This window comes from Oncorhynchus masou, unplaced genomic scaffold (genome assembly GCF_036934945.1).
Source record: "Oncorhynchus masou masou isolate Uvic2021 unplaced genomic scaffold, UVic_Omas_1.1 unplaced_scaffold_15___fragment_4___debris, whole genome shotgun sequence".
NCBI classification, from domain to species: domain Eukaryota; kingdom Metazoa; phylum Chordata; class Actinopteri; order Salmoniformes; family Salmonidae; genus Oncorhynchus; species Oncorhynchus masou.
In genome coordinates this window covers 40,520-62,500 of record NW_027016597.1, presented here as the reverse complement: position 1 = coordinate 62,500, position 21,981 = coordinate 40,520, and the positions used below count along the sequence as shown (strand labels likewise).

Here is a 21,981-nt window from a genome sequence, read left to right as displayed (position 1 = left end):
CTGCTATTTGGTAGAATTCCTGACCTCTGTGACTGACCCAAAATTAAGGAAATCTTTGACTATGTACAGACTCAGTGAGCATAGCCTTGCTTTTGAGAAAGGCCACCGTAGGCAGACCTGACTCTCAAGAGAAGACAGGCTATGTGCACTCTGCCCAAAAAATGAGGTGGAAAAGGAGCTGCACTTCCTAACCTCCTGCCAAATGTATGACCATATTAGAGATGCATTTCCCTCAGACTACACAGACCCACAAAGAATTTGAAAACAAATCCAATTTTTATAAACTCTCATATCTACTGGGTGAAATACCACAGTGTGTCATCACAGCAGCAAGATGTGTGACCTGTTGCCTCAAGAAAAGGTCAACCAGTGAAGAACAAACACCATTATAAATACAACCCATATTTATGTTTATTTATTTTCACTTTTGTGCTTTAACTATTTCCACATTGTTACAACACTGTATATAGACATAATATGAAATTTGAAATGTCATTATTCCTTTTGAACTTTTGTGAGTGTAATGTTTTCTGTTAATTTTGTATTGTTTCTTATCTATTTCACTTGCTTTGGCAATGTAAATATGTGTTTCCCATGACAATAAAGCCCTTTGAATTGAATTTGATTTAATTGAGAGACAGGGAGAAGGGGGACAGGGTGAGAGAGAGGGAGAGAGAGGGGGTACAGGGTGAGATGGAGGGAGCGAGAGAGAGGGGCAGGGAGAGGGAGAGAAACAGGGGGACAGTGAGAGAGAGGGGGGAGGGTACAGAGAGAGAGGGGGAGAGAGGAAGGTGTGGGTTAAGAATGAGAGACAGAGGGAGAGAGAGGAAGATGTGGGTAAAGAATGAGAGAGAGGGAGAGAGCGGAAGATGTGGGTAAAGAATGAGAGACAGAGGGAGAGAGAGGAAGATGTGGGTAAAGAATGGGAGACAGAGGGAGAGAGAGGAAGATGTGGGTAAAGAATGAGAGACAGAGGGAGAGAGAGGAAGATGTGGGTAAAGAATGGGAGACAGAGGGAGAGAGAGGAAGATGTGAGAAAAGAATATTAGACATAGGGAGAGAGAGGAAGATGTTGGTAAAGAATGAGAGACAGAGGGAGAGAGAGGAAAGTGTGGGTAAAGAATGAGAGACAGAGGGAGAGAGAGGAAGATGTGGGTTAAGAATGAGAGAGAGGGAGAGAGAGGAAGGTGTGGGTAAAGAATGAGAGAGGGACAGAGAGGAAGGTGTGGGTTAAGAATGAGAGACAGAGGGAGAGAGAGGAAGATGTGGGTAAAGAATGAGAGACAGAGGGAGAGAGAGGAAGATGTGGGTAAAGAATGAGAGACAGAGGGAGAGAGAGGAAGATGTGGGTAAAGAATGGGAGACAGAGGGAGAGAGAGGAAGATGTGAGAAAAGAATATTAGACATAGGGAGAGAGAGGAAGATGTTGGTAAAGAATGAGAGACAGAGGGAGAGAGAGGAACGTGTGGGTAAAGAATGAGAGACAGAGGGAGAGAGAGGAAGATGTGAGAAAAGAATATTAGACATAGGGAGAGAGAGGAAGATGTGGGTAAAGAATGAGAGACAGAGGGAGAGAGAGGAAGATGTGAAAAGAATATTAGACATAGGGAGAGAGAGGAAGATGTGGGTAAAGAATGAGAGACAGAGGGAGAGAGAGGAAGATGTGAGAAAAGAATATTAGACATAGGGAGAGAGAGGAAGATGTTGGTAAAGAATGAGAGACAGAGGGAGAGAGAGGAACGTGTGGGTAAAGAATGAGAGACAGAGGGAGAGAGAGGAAGATGTGAGTAAAGAATGAGAGACAGAAGGAGAGAGAGGAAGATGTGGGTTAAGAATGAGAGAGAGGAAGATGTGGGTAAAGAATGAGAGAGGGAGAGAGAGGAAGGTGTGGGTAAAGAATGAGAGACAGAGGGAGAGAGAGGAAGATGTGGGTAAAGAATGAGAGACAGAGGGAGAGAGAGGAAGATGTGGGTAAAGAATGAGAGAGAGGGAGAGAGAGGAAGGTGTGGGTAAAGAATGAGAGACCGAGGGAGAGAGAGGAAGATGTGGGTAAAGAATGAGAGAGAGGAAGATGTGGGTAAAGAATGAGAGAGAGGGAGAGAGAGGAAGGTGTGGGTAAAGAATGAGAGAGGGACAGAGAGGAAGGTGTGGGTTAAGAATGAGAGACAGATGGAGAGAGAGGAAGATGTGGGTAAAGAATGAGAGACAGAGGGAGAGAGAGGAAGATGTGGGTAAAGAATGAGAGACAGAGGGAGAGAGAGGAAGATGTGGGTAAAGAATGAGAGAGAGGGAGAGAGAGGAAGATGTGGGTAAAGAATGAGAGACAGAGGGAGAGAGAGGAAGATGTGGGTAAAGAATGAGAGACAGAGGGAGAGAGAGGAAGATGTAGGTAAAGAATGAGAGACAGATGGAGAGAGAGGAAGGTGTGGGTAAAGAATGAGAGACAGAGGGAGAGAGAGGAAGATGTGGGTAAAGAATGAGAGACAGAGGGAGAGAGAGGAAGATGTGGGTAAAGAATGAGAGACAGAGGGAGAGAGAGGAAGATGTGGGTAAAGAATGAGAGACAGAGGGAGAGAGAGGAAGTTGCGGGTAAAGAATGAGAGACAAGGGAGAGAGAGGAAGATGTGAGTAAAGAATGAGAGACAGAGGGAGAGAGAGGAAGATGTGGGTAAAGAATGAGAGACAGAGGGAGAGAGAGGAAGATGTGGGTAAAGAATGAGAGAGAGGGAGAGAGAGGAAGGTGTGGGTAAAGAATGAGAGACAGATGGAGAGAGAGGAAGATGTGGGTAAAGAATGAGAGACAGAAGGAGAGAGAGGAAGATGTGGGTAAAGAATGAGAGAGAGGGAGAGAGAGGAAGGTGTGGGTAAAGAATGAGAGAGGGACAGAGAGGAAGGTGTGGGTTAAGAATGAGAGACAGAGGGAGAGAGAGGAAGGTGTGGGTAAAGAATGAGAGACAGATGGAGAGAGAGGAAGGTGTGGGTAAAGAATGAGAGACAGAGGGAGAGAGAGGAAGATGTGGGTAAAGAATGAGAGACAGAAGGAGAGAGAGGAAGATGTGGGTAAAGAATGAGAGAGAGGGAGAGAGAGGAAGGTGTGGGTAAAGAATGAGAGAGGGACAGAGAGGAAGATGTGGGTAAAGAATGAGAGACAGAGGGAGAGAGAGGAAGATGTGGGTTAAGAATGAGAGAGAGGGAAAGAGAGGAAGGTGTGGGTAAAGAATGAGAGAGGGACAGAGAGGAAGGTGTGGGTTAAGAATGAGAGACAGAGGGAGAGAGAGGAAGGTGTGGGTAAAGAATGAGAGACAGAGGGAGAGAGAGGAAGATGTGGGTAAAGAATGAGAGACAGAGGGAGAGAGAGGAAGATGTGGGTAAAGAATGAGAGACAGAGGGAGAGAGAGGAAGATGTGGGTAAAGAATGAGAGACAGAGGGAGAGAGAGGAAGATGTGTGTAAAGAATGAGAGACAGAGGGAGAGAGAGGAAGATGTGGGTAAAGAATGAGAGACAGAGGGAGAGAGAGGAAGATGTGAGTAAAGAATGAGAGACAAGAGGGAGAGAGAGGAAGGTGTGGGTAAACAATGAGAGACAGAAGGAGTGAGAGGAAGATGTGGGTAAAGAATGAGAGACAGAGGGAGAGAGAGGAAGATGTGGGTAAAGAATGAGAGACAGAGGGAGAGAGAGGAAGATGTGGGTAAAGAATGAGAGACAGAGGGAGAGAGAGGAAGATGTGGGTAAAGAATGAGAGACAGAGGGAGAGAGAGGAAGATGTGGGTAAAGAATGAGAGACAGAGGGAGAGAGAGGAAGATGTGGGTAAAGAATGAGAGAGAGGGAGAGAGAGGAAGGTGTGGGTAAAGAATGAGAGACAGGGGGAGAGAGAGGAAGATGTGGGTAAAGAATGAGAGACAGAAGGAGAGAGAGGAAGATGTGGGTAAAGAATGAGAGAGAGGGAGAGAGAGGAAGGTGTGGGTAAAGAATGAGAGAGGGACAGAGAGGAAGGTGTGGGTTAAGAATGAGAGACAGAGGGAGAGAGAGGAAGGTGTGGGTAAAGAATGAGAGACAGATGGAGAGAGAGGAAGATGTGGGTAAAGAATGAGAGACAGAGGGAGAGAGAGGAAGATGTGGGTAAAGAATGAGAGACAGAGGGAGAGAGAGGAAGATGTGGGTAAAGAATGAGAGACAGAGGGAGAGAGAGGAAGGTGTGGGTAAAGAATGAGAGACAGATGGAGAGAGAGGAAGATGTGGGTAAAGAATGAGAGACAGAGGGAGAGAGAGGAAGATGTGGGTAAAGAATGAGAGACAGAGGGAGAGAGAGGAAGATGTGGGTAAAGAATGAGAGACAGAGGGAGAGAGAGGCCTACCCAGTTCTACCTTCACACCCCCATTCCCCAATTAGTCTCACCCACCCTCTGCACAACCAAAATCCCTCAATCCAATATTACTGTAGTCTTAATACAACCTCTTCTCCCTCCCATCTCCCCCTCCCATTTCTCCTCCCTTTCTCCCCCTTCTGCGCAATGCAGAGTGAGAATCACCTCAGCTCAGTTCAGTACATTTTCAGCATTCGGCTCTTAACAATAGGTTTGCAGCAGTAGCAAGGCCCCTTTCTGATTAAATTAATGCATTGCTTTATTGCACTTACAGTAAGTCTCTGGGGTTGGGAGTCTCCGAGGACTAACATGTCAATATTAGCTTAGCATTGGGGCCTGATTGATTCCCCTCTGCTTCTGGTATCAGTTTCACTGAGCAGCCATAGGACCAAACCAGCTGAAGAGGTGTTTGATTTGCCCTGTCACCCACCCAGAGCATACTGTACTTGGCTATGTTTTCTGTTGTGGACTCTATAGTATTGTACCTGGCGTGGTAGGGTTTGGCATGGAACCCACTGAGGGGCCAAGGGATGTGATTGGTTGACGGGGTCTAGTGTTTATGTGCTGACCTGGGCAGAAATAAGCTGAGATGATGAAGGCATTGTCTTGTTACAGAGAAAAAAAAGCTCTTCGTACTTATTTCTTCTTTTAAAAAATCTGGCAGAATATATTTTGCATATTTGAAAAGGAGCCGGGTAGAGGGAATGGGCTTGGGGGTCAGTTGGGAATGGGAATAGGAATGGGGACAGAGCTGGGTGAAGTGAAATATAGAGCAGATACATTGTGAGCACACGGACTGTATATCATGGCATGTAAACCATCAGAGTGAATACTCACACAGACATACATACACATGCATTGGGAACGATGGCAGTTCTCACACATTTCCCCATCCATGTTGAACTGTGCACAGATGGATGAGCCTGCTGCTACCTTCTAAACATACACACACACACACACACACACACACACACACACACACACACACACACACACACACTCCGAGCAAACAGACCATGCATGTAAAATAACATTCTCTTTCTCACGCACATATCACACCTTCATCCTGTCACTGTCTATCAGGCTCTCTCTTTGTAAGGTTTCTCACCTACACCTTCAGCCCCCTGTACTGCGTCACATATGTGCAGATATGTGCACCACGTCATTCATATTCTGTAGTCTGCATCTCGCTAGCTGTCACTCAAATAGCGAGGGGCTGAAGCTCATTGGCTAGATTTCAAATTGCCAGGGGTCTGCCACACATGGGGGAAAGTGTAGGGAAAATGGCACAATACAGTTTCCAGAAAAACAGTTGCTTTCAAACTAAGTATTTCATGGCTAATTAAGGTAAGACAGTAATTGTGCTCATAGATTATGCATGAATGAAATCCAGCCCAAAGGAGGTTTCAAAAATACCTAATAGTTGCCAGAGTTCCAGAGCATGTCTTTAAGTGTGGGGTTCTTGACGTGTCATCTACGGTCCTTCAGAATTCAAAAACATTCTTGAAATGTATGGAAGCCTGCAGATGTGTCCCTGTCATAGCACACAGAACATTGATCAGTGTTAACTAATGTTGATTTCGCAGTGTAACATTACTAGTGTTGATTCAAGAGTTAAATTAACACTGTAAAGAGTTACATTAACACTACAAAGAGTTCAATTAACACTGTAAAGAGTTCAATTAACACTCAGTGGTGTAAAATAACTCCAGTGTTGGTTTTAATAAAAAGAGTTGAACCACACGCATCATATTTCCCAACATGCTCTATTGCAGGTTGATTTTAAGAATTATTTCAATATCTAGGTTTTTGCAAGTACCTTAATTTATTAATTCATCTTATGCTACTCAAATATAAATAACATACATTTTTCTAAACTATTGTAATCTTTTACTTGGGCTTAATGCACCCGTTACTGAAACAGTTGTTCCAGTTTATATGGTTTAGGTAGTCTCATGTTTTAAGTCTTCCCAGGTTGTGGGTGAATCCAAATGTTTGATAGCCCCACTCTGGCTTCCAATAGGAATTACACATCACTTTGCAAGCCAGCATAATGTGACTTGCAGGCCTGATGTAGCCCATAAACTATGAGTTTCAGGGTTTTTAGGGTTAAACTAGGCCCTCAAAGGAAGGCCTTCTGAAATATGTGTTGTCTTTTCTATTTATTTTATTAGGCAAGTCAGTTAAGGACAAATTCTTCTTTTCAATGATGGCCTAGGAACAGTGGGTTAACTGCCTGCTCAGGGGCAGAATGACAGATTTGTACCTTGTCAGCTTGGGGATTTGAACTTGCAACCTTTCAGTTACTAGTCCAACGCTCTAACCACTAGGCTACCCTGCCGCCCCTTTGAAGAATTACAATTTAATGCAACATAGTCACTTAGCATCTCACTTGGTGAAGGCCACTGGACCGAAAAAGAATGAATGCAACAACCATTTCTCTGTCACTAGCAAGCACAGTCATGGGTGGTACTGGCAACTCGAAAATAACCTCAAAAGACTCACCGGAAAATATGCAAATAAGGCTTGAAACGCTACAGCAGTGCTATTTAATTCCAATCCTGGGGGGCGAAACATTGCTGGTTTTGGATTTTTCTATGGTGCTTCAAAGAACCATCCCTTGTGGTTTCTACAGAGACTCTAAAATGGTTCCCTATGGCATCGCTCTCAAGACCCTTATTTGGTTCCAACTTTCACCTTTATATCTTACACTCACACACAAACGCACATTTACAGCACATTTGATCGTTTTACACCTCCCTTTAGAAGCCCGTTGATTGACAGGTCTTCCATGTAAACCTCCTACAGTGCTCTCCATAGGACAACTTCTCACACCTTGTTATAAACACACACACCCATGCATACAGTACACCTTCTCACACCTTGTTACTAACACATACACACACACACACACACACACACACACACACACACACACACACACACACACACACACACACACACACACACACACACACACACACACACACACACACACACACACACACACACACACACATACAGTACACCTTCTCACACCTTGTTACAAACACACACACACACACATACAGTACACCTTCTCACACCTTGTTACAAACACACACACACACCACGCATTCAGTACACCTTCTCACACCTTGTTACAAACACACATACACACCATGCATACAATACACCTTCTCACACCTTGTTATACACACATACACACCACGCATACAGTACACCTTCTCACACCTTGTTATACACACATACACACCACGCATACAATACACCTTCTCACACCTTGTTATACACACATACACACCACTCATATAGTACACCTTCTCACCCCTCGTCATACACACATACACACCACGCATACAGTACACCTTCTCACACCTTGTTATACACACATACACACCACTCATACAGTACACCTTCTCATACACACATACACACCACGCATACAGTACACCTTCTCACACCTTGTTATACACACATACACACCACGCATACAGTACACCTTCTCACACCTTGTTATACACACATACACACCACCACAGTACACCTTCTCACACCTTGTTATACACACCACCTACAATACACCTTCTCACACCTTGTTATACACACATACACACCACTCATATAGTACACCTTCTCACCCCTCGTCATACACACATACACACCACGCATACAGTACACCTTCTCACACCTTGTTATACACACATACACACCACGCATACAGTACACCTTCTCACACCTTGTCATACACACACACACACACCACTCATACAGTACACCTTCTCACACCTTGTTATACACACATACACACCACGCATACAGTACACCTTCTCACACCTTGTCATACACACACACACACACCACACATACAGTACACCTTCTCACACTTTGTTATACACACATACACACCACACATACAGTACACCTTCTCACACCTTGTTATACACACATACACACCACGCATACAGTACACCTTCTCACACCTTGTTATACACACACACACACACACACACACACACCCACCCACGCATACAGTACACCTTCTCACACCTTGTTATAAACACACATACACACACTTATACACACACACATACACACCATGCATGCAATACACCTTCTCACACATCACTCCACACCTCTTACACTATCCCTTACATGTTTAGCACTTTCAAACAAACTAGAGTACACACATAACCACACGCAAACACAATGCAAATGTAACAGAGCTATTTTCAGTGTTTTCCTTTTCTTACACACACAGACACACCCAGCTTTTTACACCTTTCTCCCATCCACACTGTGTATGCGTGTGCGTGGCTTGCTTGTTCTTCTCTGTGATTGGGAGAATTCCCTCCTCTCTGTCAGAGTTGTGGAGTACCATCTATCTGGTACCTTTGAGAGCCTCATTATCTCACGTAACTTCAGCTGCTGAACACACTCACACTTAAATTGTTTGTCTGTCTTGCATTCCTATGCCAAGGACTCATCAGGATCATGTAGTTGTGTTTTTAATTGCTAAGACTTCCATTGGCAGTCTGTGGGAAATAGAGGGATACTCAGAGAAATGAAAATAAAGAAGGGATGGATCTGAAATCTCTCCTACATAACATGACCAGCTACCAGCCTGGGGTCTGGGGATTCTGCTCTGGACTGGGGTCTGGGGATTCTGCTCTTTTCTATAACCTGTAGGTAGGTAGGACTGGGGTCTGAAGATTCTGCTCTTTTCTATAACCTGTAGGTAGGTAGGACTGAGGTCTGAAGATTCTGTAGGTAGGTAGGACTGGGGTCTGAAGATTCTGCTCTTTCTATAACCTGTAGGTAGGTAGGACTGGGGTCTGAAGATTCTGCTCTTTCTATAACCTGTAGGTAAGTAGACTGGGGTCTGAAGATTCTCTTTTCTATAACCTGTAGGTAGGTAGGACTGGGGTCTGAAGATTCTGCTCTTTTCTATAACCTGTAGGTAGGTAGGACTGAGGTCTGAAGATTCTGCTCTTTTCTATAACCTGTAGGTAGGTAGGACTGGGGTCTGAAGATTCTGCTCTTTTCTATAACCTGTAGGTAGGTAGGACTGAGGTCTGAAGATTCTGCTCTTTTCTATAACCTGTAGGGAACATATGGTCTATGTGAGAATGTGTGAGAATGCTGTTCATCGACTATAGCTCGGCATTTAACACCATAGTACCCTCCAAGCTCGTCATCAAGCTCGAGACCCTGTGTCTCGACCCCGCCCTGTGCAACTGGGTACTGACTTCCTGACGGGCCGCCCCCAGGTGGTGAGGGTAGGCAACAACATCTCCACCCCGCTGATCCTCAACACTGGGGCCCCAAAAGGGTGCGTTCTGTGCCCTCTTCTGTACTCCCTGTTCACCCACGACTGCGTGGCCACGCACGCCTCCAACTCAATCATCAAGTTTGCTGATTGACACAACAGTGGTAGGCTTGATTACCAACAACGACGAGACAGCCTACAGGGAGGAGGTGAGGGCCCTCAGAGTGTGGTGTCAGGAAAATAACCTCACACTCAACGTCAACAAAACTAAGGAGATGATTGTGGACTTCAGGAAACAGCAGAGGGAACACCCCCCTATCCACATCGATGGAACAGTAGTGGAGAGGGTAGTAAGTTTTAAGTTCCTCAGCATACACATCACAGACAAACTGAATTGGTCCACCCACACAGACAGCATCGTGAAGAAGGCACAGCAGCGCCTCTTCAACCTCAGGAGGCTGAAGAAATTCGGCTTGTCACCAAAAGCACTCACAAACTTCTACAGATGCACAATCGAGAGCATCCTGGCGGGCTGTATCACCGCCTGGTACGGCAACTGCTCCGCCCACAACCGTAAGGCTCTCCAGAGGGTAGTGAGGTCTGCACAACGCATCACCGGGGGCAAACTACCTGCCCTCCAGGACACCTACACCACCCGATGTTACAGGAAGGCCATAAAGATCATCAAGGACAACAACCACCCGAGCCACTGCCTGTTCACCCCGCTATCATCCAGAAGGCGAGGTCAGTACAGGTGCATCAAAGCTGGGACCGAGAGACTGAAAAACAGCTTCTATCTCAACGCCATCAGACTGTTAAACAACCACCACTAACATTGAGTGGCTGCTGCCAACACACTGACTCAACTCCAGCCACTTTAATAATGGGAATTGATGGGAAATTAAGTAAAATATATCACTAGCCACTTTAAACAATGTTACCTAATATAATGTTTACATACCCTACATTATTCATCTCATATGTATACGTATATACTGTAGTCTATATCATCTACTGCATCTTTATGTAATACATGTATCACTAGCCACTTTAACTATGCCACTTTGTTTATATACTCATCTCATATGTACAGTGCCTTGCGAAAGTATTCGGCCCCCTTGAACTTTGCGACCTTTTGCCACATTTCAGGCTTCAAACATAAAGATATAAAACTGTATTTTTTTGTGAAGAATCAACAACAAGTGGGACACAATCATGAAGTGGAAAGACATTTATTGGATATTTCAAACTTTTTTAACAAATCAAAAACTGAAAAATTGGGTGTGCAAAATTATTCAGCCCCTTTACTTTCAGTGCAGCAAACTCTCTCCAGAAGTTCAGTGAGGATCTCTGAATGATCCAATGTTGACCTAAATGACTAATGATGATAAATACAATCCACCTGTGTGTAATCAAGTCTCCGTATAAATGCACCTGCACTGTGATAGACTCAGAGGTCCGTTAAAAGCGCAGAGAGCATCATGAAGAACAAGGAACACACCAGGCAGGTCCGAGATACTGTTGTGAAGAAGTGTAAAGCCGGATTTGGATACAAAAAGATTCCCCAAGCTTTAAACATCCCAAGGAGCACTGTGCAAGTGATAATATTGAAATGGAAGGAGTATCAGACCACTGCAAATCTACCAAGACCTGGCCGTCCCTCTAAACTTTCAGCTCATACAAGGAGAAGACTGATCAGAGATGCAGCCAAGAGGCCCATGATCACTCTGGATGAACTGCAGAGATCTACAGCTGAGGTGGGAGACTCTGTCCATAGGACAACAATCAGTCGTATATTGCACAAATCTGGCCTTTATGGAAGAGTGGCAAGAAGAAAGCCATTTCTTAAAGATATCCATAAAAAGTGTTGTTTAAAGTTTGCCACAAGTCACCTGGGAGACACATCAAACATGTGGAAGAAGGTGCTCTGGTCAGATGAAACCAAAATTTAACTTTTTAGCAACAATGCAAAACGTTATGTTTGGCCTAAAAGCAACACAGCTCATCACCCTGACAACACCATACCCACTGTCAAACATGGTGGTGGCAGGATCATGGTTTTGGCCTGCTTTTCTTCAGCAGGGACAGGGAAGATGGTTAAAATTGATGGGAAGATGGATGGAGCCAAATACAGGACCATTCTGGAAGAAAACCTGATGGAGTCTGCAAAAGACCTGAGACTGGGACGGAGATTTGTCTTCCAACAAGACAATGATCCAAAACATAAAGCAAAATCTACAATGGAATGGTTCAAAAATAAACATATCCAGGTGTTAGAATGGCCAAGTCAAAGTCCAGACCTGAATCCAATCGAGAATCTGTGGAAAGAACTGAAAACTGCTGTTCGCAAATGCTCTTCATCCAACCTCACTGAGCTCGAGCTGTTTTGCAAGGAGGAATGGGAAAAAATGTCAGTCTCTCGATGTGCAAAACTGATAGAGACATACCCCAAGCGACTTACAGCTGTAATCGCAGCAAAAGGTGGCGCTACAAAGTATTAACTTAAGGGGGCTGAATAATTTTGCACGCCCAATTTTTCAGTTTTTGATTTGTTGAAATATCCAATAAATGTCGTTCCACTTCATGATTGTGTCCTACTTGTTGTTGATTCTTCACAAAAAAATACAGTTTTATATCTTTATGTTTGAAGCCTGAAATGTGGCAAAAGGTCGCAAAGTTCAAGGGGGCCGAATACTTTCGCAAGGCACTGTATATACTGTACTCGATACCATCTACTATAACTTGCCTATGCCGCTCTGTACCATCACTCATTCATATATCTTTATGTACATGTTCTTTATCCCCCTACACTTGTGTGTATAAGACAGTCGTTTTGGAATTGTTAGTTAGATTACTTGTTGGTTATTGCTGCATTGTCGGAACTAGAAGCACAAGCATTTCACTACACTAACATTAACATCTGCTAACCATGTGTATGTGACAAATAAAATTAGATTAGATTTGATTTGATTTGATTTGGTCTATACTTGGCATGTAGGTTTCTCACATATTGTGATATGGTGGAGGAGAATGGGATAATTAAATACTGTGGTATTAACTATAGTAAAAAAAATTAGTGTTTTTGCAGACTAATGTTTTTGCGGACTATAGTGTTTTTGCTATCATTTTTTAGTATTTACTGCAGAGTTTTTTTTGTGTGGATATACTGTAGTATTTACTATAGTATTCTACAGTATACTACAGTTTACAACAGAATTCTATAGTAGTGAATTATTCTATATTAAACTGTAGTATTTTTTTATGTAGGTTGTGTGCTCTTTTAAAAGCCTTCCCCCTCAACACAAGGTCATAATTTAACTTGTTTCTGGTTGCCTCTCTCTCTCATCCTAATAGTCCTGTCTGTAATTTATTGTATTGGTCTAATAAAATGGACTGGTAGGCCTTTAAAGTGTCCTGCCTTTAAGACAGCTCCGTATTTCTTCTCTTAAGAAGCACAAGGTTATCAGGGTTCTTAAACTCCACACACACACATAAAGTGGGTAGGGGGTTGGCTGTGAGTTTGAGTGAGGCAATGTGTGTGTGACTATGTGTCAGGGTTTACGTTAGGAAAATGAGGCACCAGACAAAGTGACCGGGAAAACTTTAATTTACTGTCCATTTGAGAAATGTACCAGACCCATATGCACTGGGTAAGTAACCTATAAGAGTATCCACTAACGGTGTTCAGAATGACGAAACCACATTTACATTATGGTAATGCCTCTTTACAGAACATGACACTCATGTAATGAAGCAGACAATAAAACATTTGCAAACATTTGCCAAAATGCAATTCATAGGAAATCACCATTATAAACAGCGAACCTGATAAAATACCATTCAAAACAGCGAACCTGATAAAACACCATTCTCAACAGCGAACCTGATAAAACACCATTCTAAACAGCGAACCTGATAAAACACCATTCTAAACAGCGAACCTGATAAAACACCATTCTCAACAGTGAACCTGATAAAACACCATTCTCAACAGCGAACCTGATAAAACACCATTCTAAACAGCGAACCTGATAAAACACCATTCTAAACAGTGAACCTGATAAAACACCATTCTAAACAGCGAACCTGATAAAACACCATTCTAAACAGCGAACCTGATAAAACACCATTCTCAACAGCGAACCTGATAAAACACCATTCTAAACAGCGAACCTGATAAAACACCATTCTAAACAGCGAACCTGATAAAACACCATTCTCAACAGCGAACCTGATAAAACACCATTCTAAACAGCGAACCTGATAAAACACCATTCTAAACAGTGAACCTGATAAAACACCATTCTAAACAGCGAACCTGATAAAACACCATTCTAAACAGCGAACCTGATAAAACAACATTCTCAACAGCGAACCTGATAAAACACCATTCTAAACAGCGAACCTGATAAAACACCATTCTAAACAGCGAACCTGATAAAACACCATTCTCAACAGCGAACCTGATAAAACACCATTCTAAACAGCGAACCTGATAAAACACCATTCTCAACAGCGAACCTGATAAAACACCATTCTAAACAGCGAACCTGATAAAACACCATTCTAAACAGCGAACCTGATAAAACACCATTCTCAACAGCGAACCTGATAAAACACCATTCTAAACAGCGAACCTGATAAAACACCATTCTCAACAGCGAACCTGATAAAACACCATTCTCAACAGCGAACCTGATAAAACACCATTCTAAACAGCGAACCTGATAAAACATCATTCTAAACAGCGAACCTGATAAAACACCATTCTCAACAGCGAACCTGATAAAACACCATTCTAAACAGCGAACCTGATAAAACATCATTCTAAACAGCGAACCTGATAAAACACCATTCTAAACAGCGAACCTGAAAGCGGTCCCATATGTGACGGAGATTAACATTTTGAAAGAGGGGGAATCTAAAGATGCAACAACTTTGATGGGTTACTGATATGTCTTTGGTTTCTGGAAAATGAAAGAAAGTTGATATGAAAACCAAATAGAACATGAGAGAAATAGCATAGCGGTGGGTCCAATAAGGAGGAAGGGTGCAATAGGAAGGACATTTACCCCAAAATGCGTGGCAATATGCCTAGCTGATTATGAACTTGCAGCTGTCAGTGAGAAGCATCTAAAAATATAACGATAATGTGATGATAATGTGTCTTGAGTATAATTTAAAATGTTGAGACAAGAAGAAAGGGAGGGGTGTGTGGTGAAGATATAGGCAAGTCTCTCTTCAGAATTCTTCTGCTGTCTCCTGCCAATTATTGCGCATTCATTGTTTCATGTGTGAGTTGTTTGCCCTTTGATACATTATTTTATAAATTCCTCATTACATATGTCACCAGCAGTAAATGTACAGTTAATTCCCTCAATTTGGTTACATTAATGTCTGTTAATGCATTTATTAATTAGTAATTTACCGTTCTCATTCTCGGAGTGGAAACATTGTTTGCAGATGTCACAACCTGCTACACTTGTGAGAAACGAGTTTTGGTTTATTTCATAACTGTCATTTCCGAGATTTGTACATTTTTTTTTGTCTTGTTGTTTTTAGTACTCCATGTGAGCAATGAGCATGTGTCTGGTTTCTGTGGGCATAGAAGTACCTGGCCTGCTGTGCGGAAATGTAGGAAAGTGTTTTTTTAACATCCATTAAAAATAATAATATATTGAAACTATAGTTCCTCACAGTAAACTTTTTGAAAAATCTTTCCAACAGTTGCCGCCTCGATAATCACCAATCCTCGTGTGAAAGAGCAATGGAAGTTTAAAGGCCTACTGCTGCATTGGCCTATAGGCTATGAGTTCCATGTGCTCATTTCTTTAGTCACTAATGGATCACGGTGTATTAATATGTTCATATGACAGAGGCTGGTGATCTCCCATTTGTTGACTATTTCAATTTGGGATTTTTATCAATTAAATTAATATTTTTATGATTAAACACGTGACAAGGATTTTGAGAAATGAAAACGTGATTATTGAATTTAAACTGTTACACACAAATATGAAAATCATAACTGGCACGTAAAATGGCAGAAATGGTAGGATAAATTTAAAGCTTCCCCAAACATGAAAGTCACGCACTGTCTATGAAGTCTTTATACAATAATTGCCTACACGTTTCCATGTTTGGATTTTGCCTACAGGCTACTTTGAAGCAACGTAAGACATGCCTCATAATAGGACATTAACATTCAGGTTTCAAACAATGAAGTATGTTTTCAAAATGCATACTGCCTCCAGCTAACATTGTAAAGTGGTGGGTGATGCGCTGATAGCCTGTTGCCTGCACTTGAATGGTGAATGGGAGTCGCGCTTCAATTACCAGTTGAGAAATAACAATAGTAGCTCTCTTTAATCCCGCACCAAAACTATTTTTAACACGTGAATTGTTCAAATTGTTGAGCAATGAATGTGTTTATAAAAGCACATGTTTTACTGCAGCAGCAACCAGCTGAGGAGCTGCAGGACAAATCCCCCTCAAAATAGGCTCTGTATGCTGTGTACATGTGATAGTTGTGTTGGATCAATTAGATACATGATGACACACTGGCAGTGTGTGTGTGGCTGTGTGTGTGTGGGGAGAGTGTCATCGCAGAAGTATCATAGTAAAACATTGGTTTGCTGTTTTCCTCTTTTGGGTTATACAAGGATGCAGTAATAAAACGAGAGAACTGAGAGAGATGCACACTATCTCTGGGGACCCTTATGAGGCTGCTTCTTTATGTGTCCACCATACACACACACACACACAGACACACACGCAGGACTGGGGGGCTGGATGGGAACCTGGGGAAAGGAAAAGGGGGTGTGACGGCTGGATTAGGGAGGACCCAGCGGGATGCTGCCGACAATTTCCTGCGATTCCCCCGGAGCTCAGTGGAGACTTCCTACTGGAGCACAGGACGGACAGAGGCATGAAATTACCAGATTAAAACTGATCTCTGGCTTAAAACACCAACATAGAGTCCCCCGACCCCACCACACACAACACACACAACTGATTATTTCCCCAACTTCGCCGATGACCTTGCCCAGCTATGTGTAGGGTTTTGAAGGTGATGAAGTTTGGTATTCTCTGGTGTTTGTCTGTCTCTGGCCACTGCCACTGCCATCAGGTAATGCAGTAGGATGGCCATGCTGGTGTATCCATAGACTATAGAACAGCATTAGTTTTTAGTGGTGTTCTATATCCATGGGTGTAACATTCTAGCAGACTGCCCACGTTCTAAATGCTGCTGTGTGCTTGTATAGGTAGAGTGTGTGCTGTGTGCCCTCTGCATTGTCCTATACTCGGCACAAATGCCATCCACCTAGTGGCTGTTGAACTTTGGAAATGTCAGACACTGCTCCTCACAGAAAGGGCTAGCGTTGCTTTGTTGGGGATTTTGGATCCCAAACGTTCTTTGTACTCTGACCCATCGAACGATTTTGAGTGAACAGAACCGATGTATCTAGGCAGGACATTTTCTTTAGCCGTGACCCAAATGAGTGAATGTACTGCTAGCATGAGCGGGGTGTTATGAACAATATACTGGAGGAAACATAATGCACAGGACACAGAGTACATAGCAACAAGGCTCATCAAAGTTGAGGAAAAAAGACACCACACAAAAGCAGGATTAACTGTTATTCCCCAGTAACGCCTACAGCCTTTTTATAATGCTGCATTCGTCTCCCACTCTCCCCTCCCTCTCTACCTTTTTCTTTCTTTCTCTCTCTCGCTCTACCCCTCCCTTTACCCTTCCCTCACTATCCCACATCGCCATCTCTCTCTTTCCCACCAAACACAGCAGTTTGCCCCGAGCCAGGCGCAACAGTGTCTCTCCAGAGAGGCCCTATGTGATGAGCTGCTCCCGAACATACAGTACCAATCAAAATTTTGGACACATCTATTCATTCAAAGGGTTTTCTGTATTTGTACTATTTTCTACATTGTAGAATAATAGTGAAGACATCAAAACTATGAAATAACACATGGAATCATGTAGTAACCAAAAAAGTGTTAAACAAATTATATATTTTATATTTTAAATTCTTCAAAGTAGCCACCCTTTGCCTTGATGACATCTTTGCACACTCTTGGCATTCACTCAAACAACTTCATGAGGAATAATTTTCCAACAGTCTTGAAGGAGTTCCCACATATGCTGCTTTTCCTTCACTCTGCCGTCCAACTCATCCCAGACCATCTCAATTGGGTTGAGGTCAGGTGATTGTGGAGGCCAGGTCATCTGATGCAGCACTCAAACACTCTCCTTCTTGGTCACATAGCCCTTACACAGCCTGGAGGTGTGTTTGGTCATTGTCCCGTTGAAAAATAAATGATAGTCCCACTAAGCACAAACCAGATGGGATGGCGTATCGCTGCAGAATTCTGTGGTAGGCATGCTGGTTAAGTGTGGTTTGAATTCTAAATAAATAACAGACAGTGTCACCATCAAAGCACCATCACACCTCCTCCTCCATGCTTCACGGCGGGAAGCACACATGAGGAGATCATCTGTTCACCTACTCTGCATCTCACAAATACACTGCAGTTGGAACCAAAAATCTCAAATATGGACTCATCAGACCAAAGGACAGACTTCCACCGGTCTAATGTCCACTCCTTGTGTTTCTTGCCCCAAGCAAGTCTCTTCTTATTGGTGTTCTTTAGTAGTGGGTTCTTCGCAGCGATTCACGCAGTCTCCTCTGAACAATTGATGTTGCGATGTGTCTGTTATTTGAACACTGTGAAGCATTTATTATCTACAATGTAGAAAATAGTACAAATAAAGAAAACCCCTGGAATGAGTGGGTGTGTCCACACTTTTGACTGGTACTGTACATACAGTGCATGTGTTGTTTACATTGAGACATGGTGGCTCAGTCTGCCTAACCACTTGCTACTGCAGTAAGCCCTCAGAGAAACACACTACATGGAATGGAAATGCAGAGTGGGGGGAGAGAGGGAGGAGAGAGAGCTTCATTGAATTAAAGGAGAAGCTCTGAGCTCTAAGCCCTGCAGTATGCACTGTGCCGTGTACAGTGTGCAGTCAGTGGTCTACACAGGATAAGCATGGAGTTTCTCCTACTGTTTTCTATTATTTAAGATGCAGATGTTTGTTTGTCATTTCTCTGTGTATACAAACAGTCATTTTACAGAATCAGAGACAAGTGTTAATGTTTCATCATTTGTAGATGGTTTGTTTCCTTTCTCCTTGTTGTCTAGACCAGTGAGCTGATTGGATGACGATGTGTCTGAACTCTTGGGCTCACATATGAACTCACAGGACCTGAAATAGAACCAACAAGAGAAGAATACTGACTTGAGTGTTTCTAATTCAGGTATCATTGACAGAAAACAGTTACTGTCAAACCCCAAACCTACTTTTCCTCTCCTCTCTCAGATGGTGGGATTGAGTGTTTGGTAGCTCTTCAGTGCCCCCTTGTGGTGTGTGGGACTGGTATTTATTGGACCACCACTGTGTCTCCTATTAAGATTTCCAAAACAGAGATGTGATGAAAAACATGGCCAAGATTTCATCAGAATGTCATTTGTTGGTTTCTATGTAAAAGTTAGCACCAAGAGTGGAATGTCTGTGAAGGGGACTGTACCAGCATGACCTTGAGTGAGAGTGTTTGTTGGGGGGGGGCATTTTGTACTATTTGTACATAGTGAAATGTCTAGATAAGGTATTGGGTATCTAGTCTGAGCTGTGTTTCACACCTCAGGGGTTTGGTAACAGTGTTTGTGAAAGGGGCTGAAAGCATCAGACCTTTCCACCTGAACACCCTTTAGTAAAGACATCACATCTGACGTACACTCTCCCCCTGGAGGAAACGTGTGTGTGTGTGTGTGTGTGTGTGTGTGTGTGTGTGTGTGTGTGTGTGTGTGTGTGTGTGTGTGTGTGTGTGTGTGTGTGTGTGTGTGTGTGTGTGTGTGTGTGTGTGTGTGTGTGTTGTGTGCTTGTGTGCACACCTATGTATTGTCGTCATCCCAGTCCCAATACATGACCCGAAAGCAACAGAATGACCTAGTTAGCCGTCTCTCTACCGCTTACCAGTGTGCAATACTATTCCATATCTGCTATTTCTCTACGTACAGTAGTGTACTAATTTATGTGTTGAAGGACTGAGAAACATAACGGCGTGTCATTTCCTGTCTCTACAGGAAGTGCCCTGAACCTGACGTGCAGAGCTTTCTTCGGCTACGCAGGGGACGCCAGTCCGCTAATCTATTGGATGAAGGGAGAGAAGTTCATTGAGGACCTGGATGAGGAGAGAATCGAAGAGAGTGAAATCAAGTAAGACACATGGTTGTTTTACTCACCGCAATTCTAATGTAGTAGCTTATGGCTTAATAATATGGCTTAATATGTAATCCTGTTGTTGTAAGTCACTCAGATACGATTAGGATCACTGTAAATATGGTCAGTGTGTAACATCAACCATGTATCACTACAGTAGCCTAATAAAAACACAGTACACTGTTCATATGGACATATTTACAGATACATCACACAGCAACATCCCAAAACACCATTTACCATTGGATACTATAGTAGACCAAACTATGATGTAATACTTTAAGTCCAAAACCTTTGATGAGCTATTATTTAAACTGTCATGTCTAAACATTACCCATTCCCTTTGTAAGTGCAGACAGACAGGCAGACAAACCCAGTCTGTTGCTCCTACTGTCACTGCTCTTTCATCATCAGGCATCTCTAGCACACCAAAGACAAGTATATCTAGTGTCTGTATGTCTGTACGCCTGTCTGGCTGTTTGCTCTAATCTAGCCGTTCATACGGATCTGTTCCTTCATGCTCTCTTCTCTGTTTCACACTCAAACACTACTGAGTCCACTGAACACTATAGCTGTGTTTGAATACTCATACTAACTGCACTAACCATACTATTTGTGATGTAAATTGAGTATGTACTATGCTTATTGGTCATAGTATGGTTATAGTTAATATGACAAAAGTTTCCTGATGTCGTACTAAATTCGCCAAAATACGAAGTATACAAACAGTGGACACTATTTCCGTGCGATTAGGACCCATAAGGCAATTCTTCAGAAAATGGGCGTGACTTCACATTGTTTTCAGATTTGAAGAAAATTACGGAAAATATGCAGCCAAAGTCAGACAAGAACAGATACAAATTCATATTGCTTTAACTAATTATGACAAATGTTAAGAAAATGTTGAGCAATGTAAAAAAGTAATGACTTTTCAAATAAGTAACATTACACATTATGTTGGCTGACAATTTGTTAGCTACGCTATCCTTACGAACTGCGTAGCATTACAGCAGTATGAAGCGGTATGTTAGCTAGTTACCTAACGTTAGTTGGCTACTTATACATCGAACTTGCCAGGCAGTTTATAAAAGAAAAAGTGTAATTTATTTGTTGCCAGCAGCACACCAATGCTCGGAGTAACAGCTCTGCTAGGGCATGTATATGTAAATGTGTCTGGAAATAGCTCGCAAGCTAGCCAACATTAGCCTGGGTGTTTGACTGCTGTTGTGAGGTCAGAACACTCGGATACAGTATTTTTTTTAAATTGAACCTTTATTTAACTAGGCAAGTCAGTTAAGAACAAATTCTTATTTACAATCACAGCCTTGTTCAGGGGCAGAACAACAGATTTTTACCTTGTCATCTCAGGGATTCAGATCCAGAAACCTTTTGGTTACTGCCGCCCCAGGTAGCCTAGTAGACATAGGCCACTTTAATAAATGGAACACTAGTCACTTTAATAATGCCACTTTAAGAATGTTTACATATCTTGCATTACTCATCTCATATGTATATAATGTATACTGTATCCTTCACTATCTATTCTTTACTATCGATTGCATCTTAGCCGCTCTGTCACTGCTGATCCGGATATGTTATACTTATATATTCTCATCCCATTCCTATACTAGATTGTGTGTAATAGGTTTTGTTGTGGAATTGTTTGATATTACCTGTTAGATACTGCTGCCCCGTCGGATCTAGAAGCACAAGCATTTCGCTACACTGGCAATAACATCTGCCATGTGTATGTGACCAATAAAATTTGATTTGATTTAATCAACCCTACTCCCCGGCCAGAGTGTCCAGTGACGTGCTCCAAGAGCGAAACAATCTGAATTTATGTACGGACAATCTGACAACGCTTTGGATTTACAAACACAATCTGAGCGCACTCTGGCACTCCAGAAATTAATTTACGAACACACCCAAAATCGTAAAATGTCTAGCTAGTCATTTGTTATGCTAACAAGCTAGCAAGAGTTGCATAGCAACAGCATCAACAGGCGAAGCGCTAGTACGCTCAACTGAAAGAATACTGTT

General features: G+C 42.7%; 1 protein-coding gene across 2 annotated transcripts in view; it reads left to right on the top strand.

Annotated features, from left to right (window-relative positions):
* Window positions 1-21,981, top strand: part of LOC135538913 (interleukin-1 receptor accessory protein-like 1-B) — a 114,572-nt gene that overhangs the window by 52,088 nt on the left and 40,503 nt on the right. For both annotated transcript variants that reach the window (XM_064964789.1, XM_064964788.1), the window contains exon 2: window positions 19,803-19,935. In XM_064964789.1, the coding sequence (XP_064820861.1) occupies window positions 19,803-19,935 (133 nt within the window). The remainder of the gene's footprint in view (window positions 1-19,802; window positions 19,936-21,981) is intronic.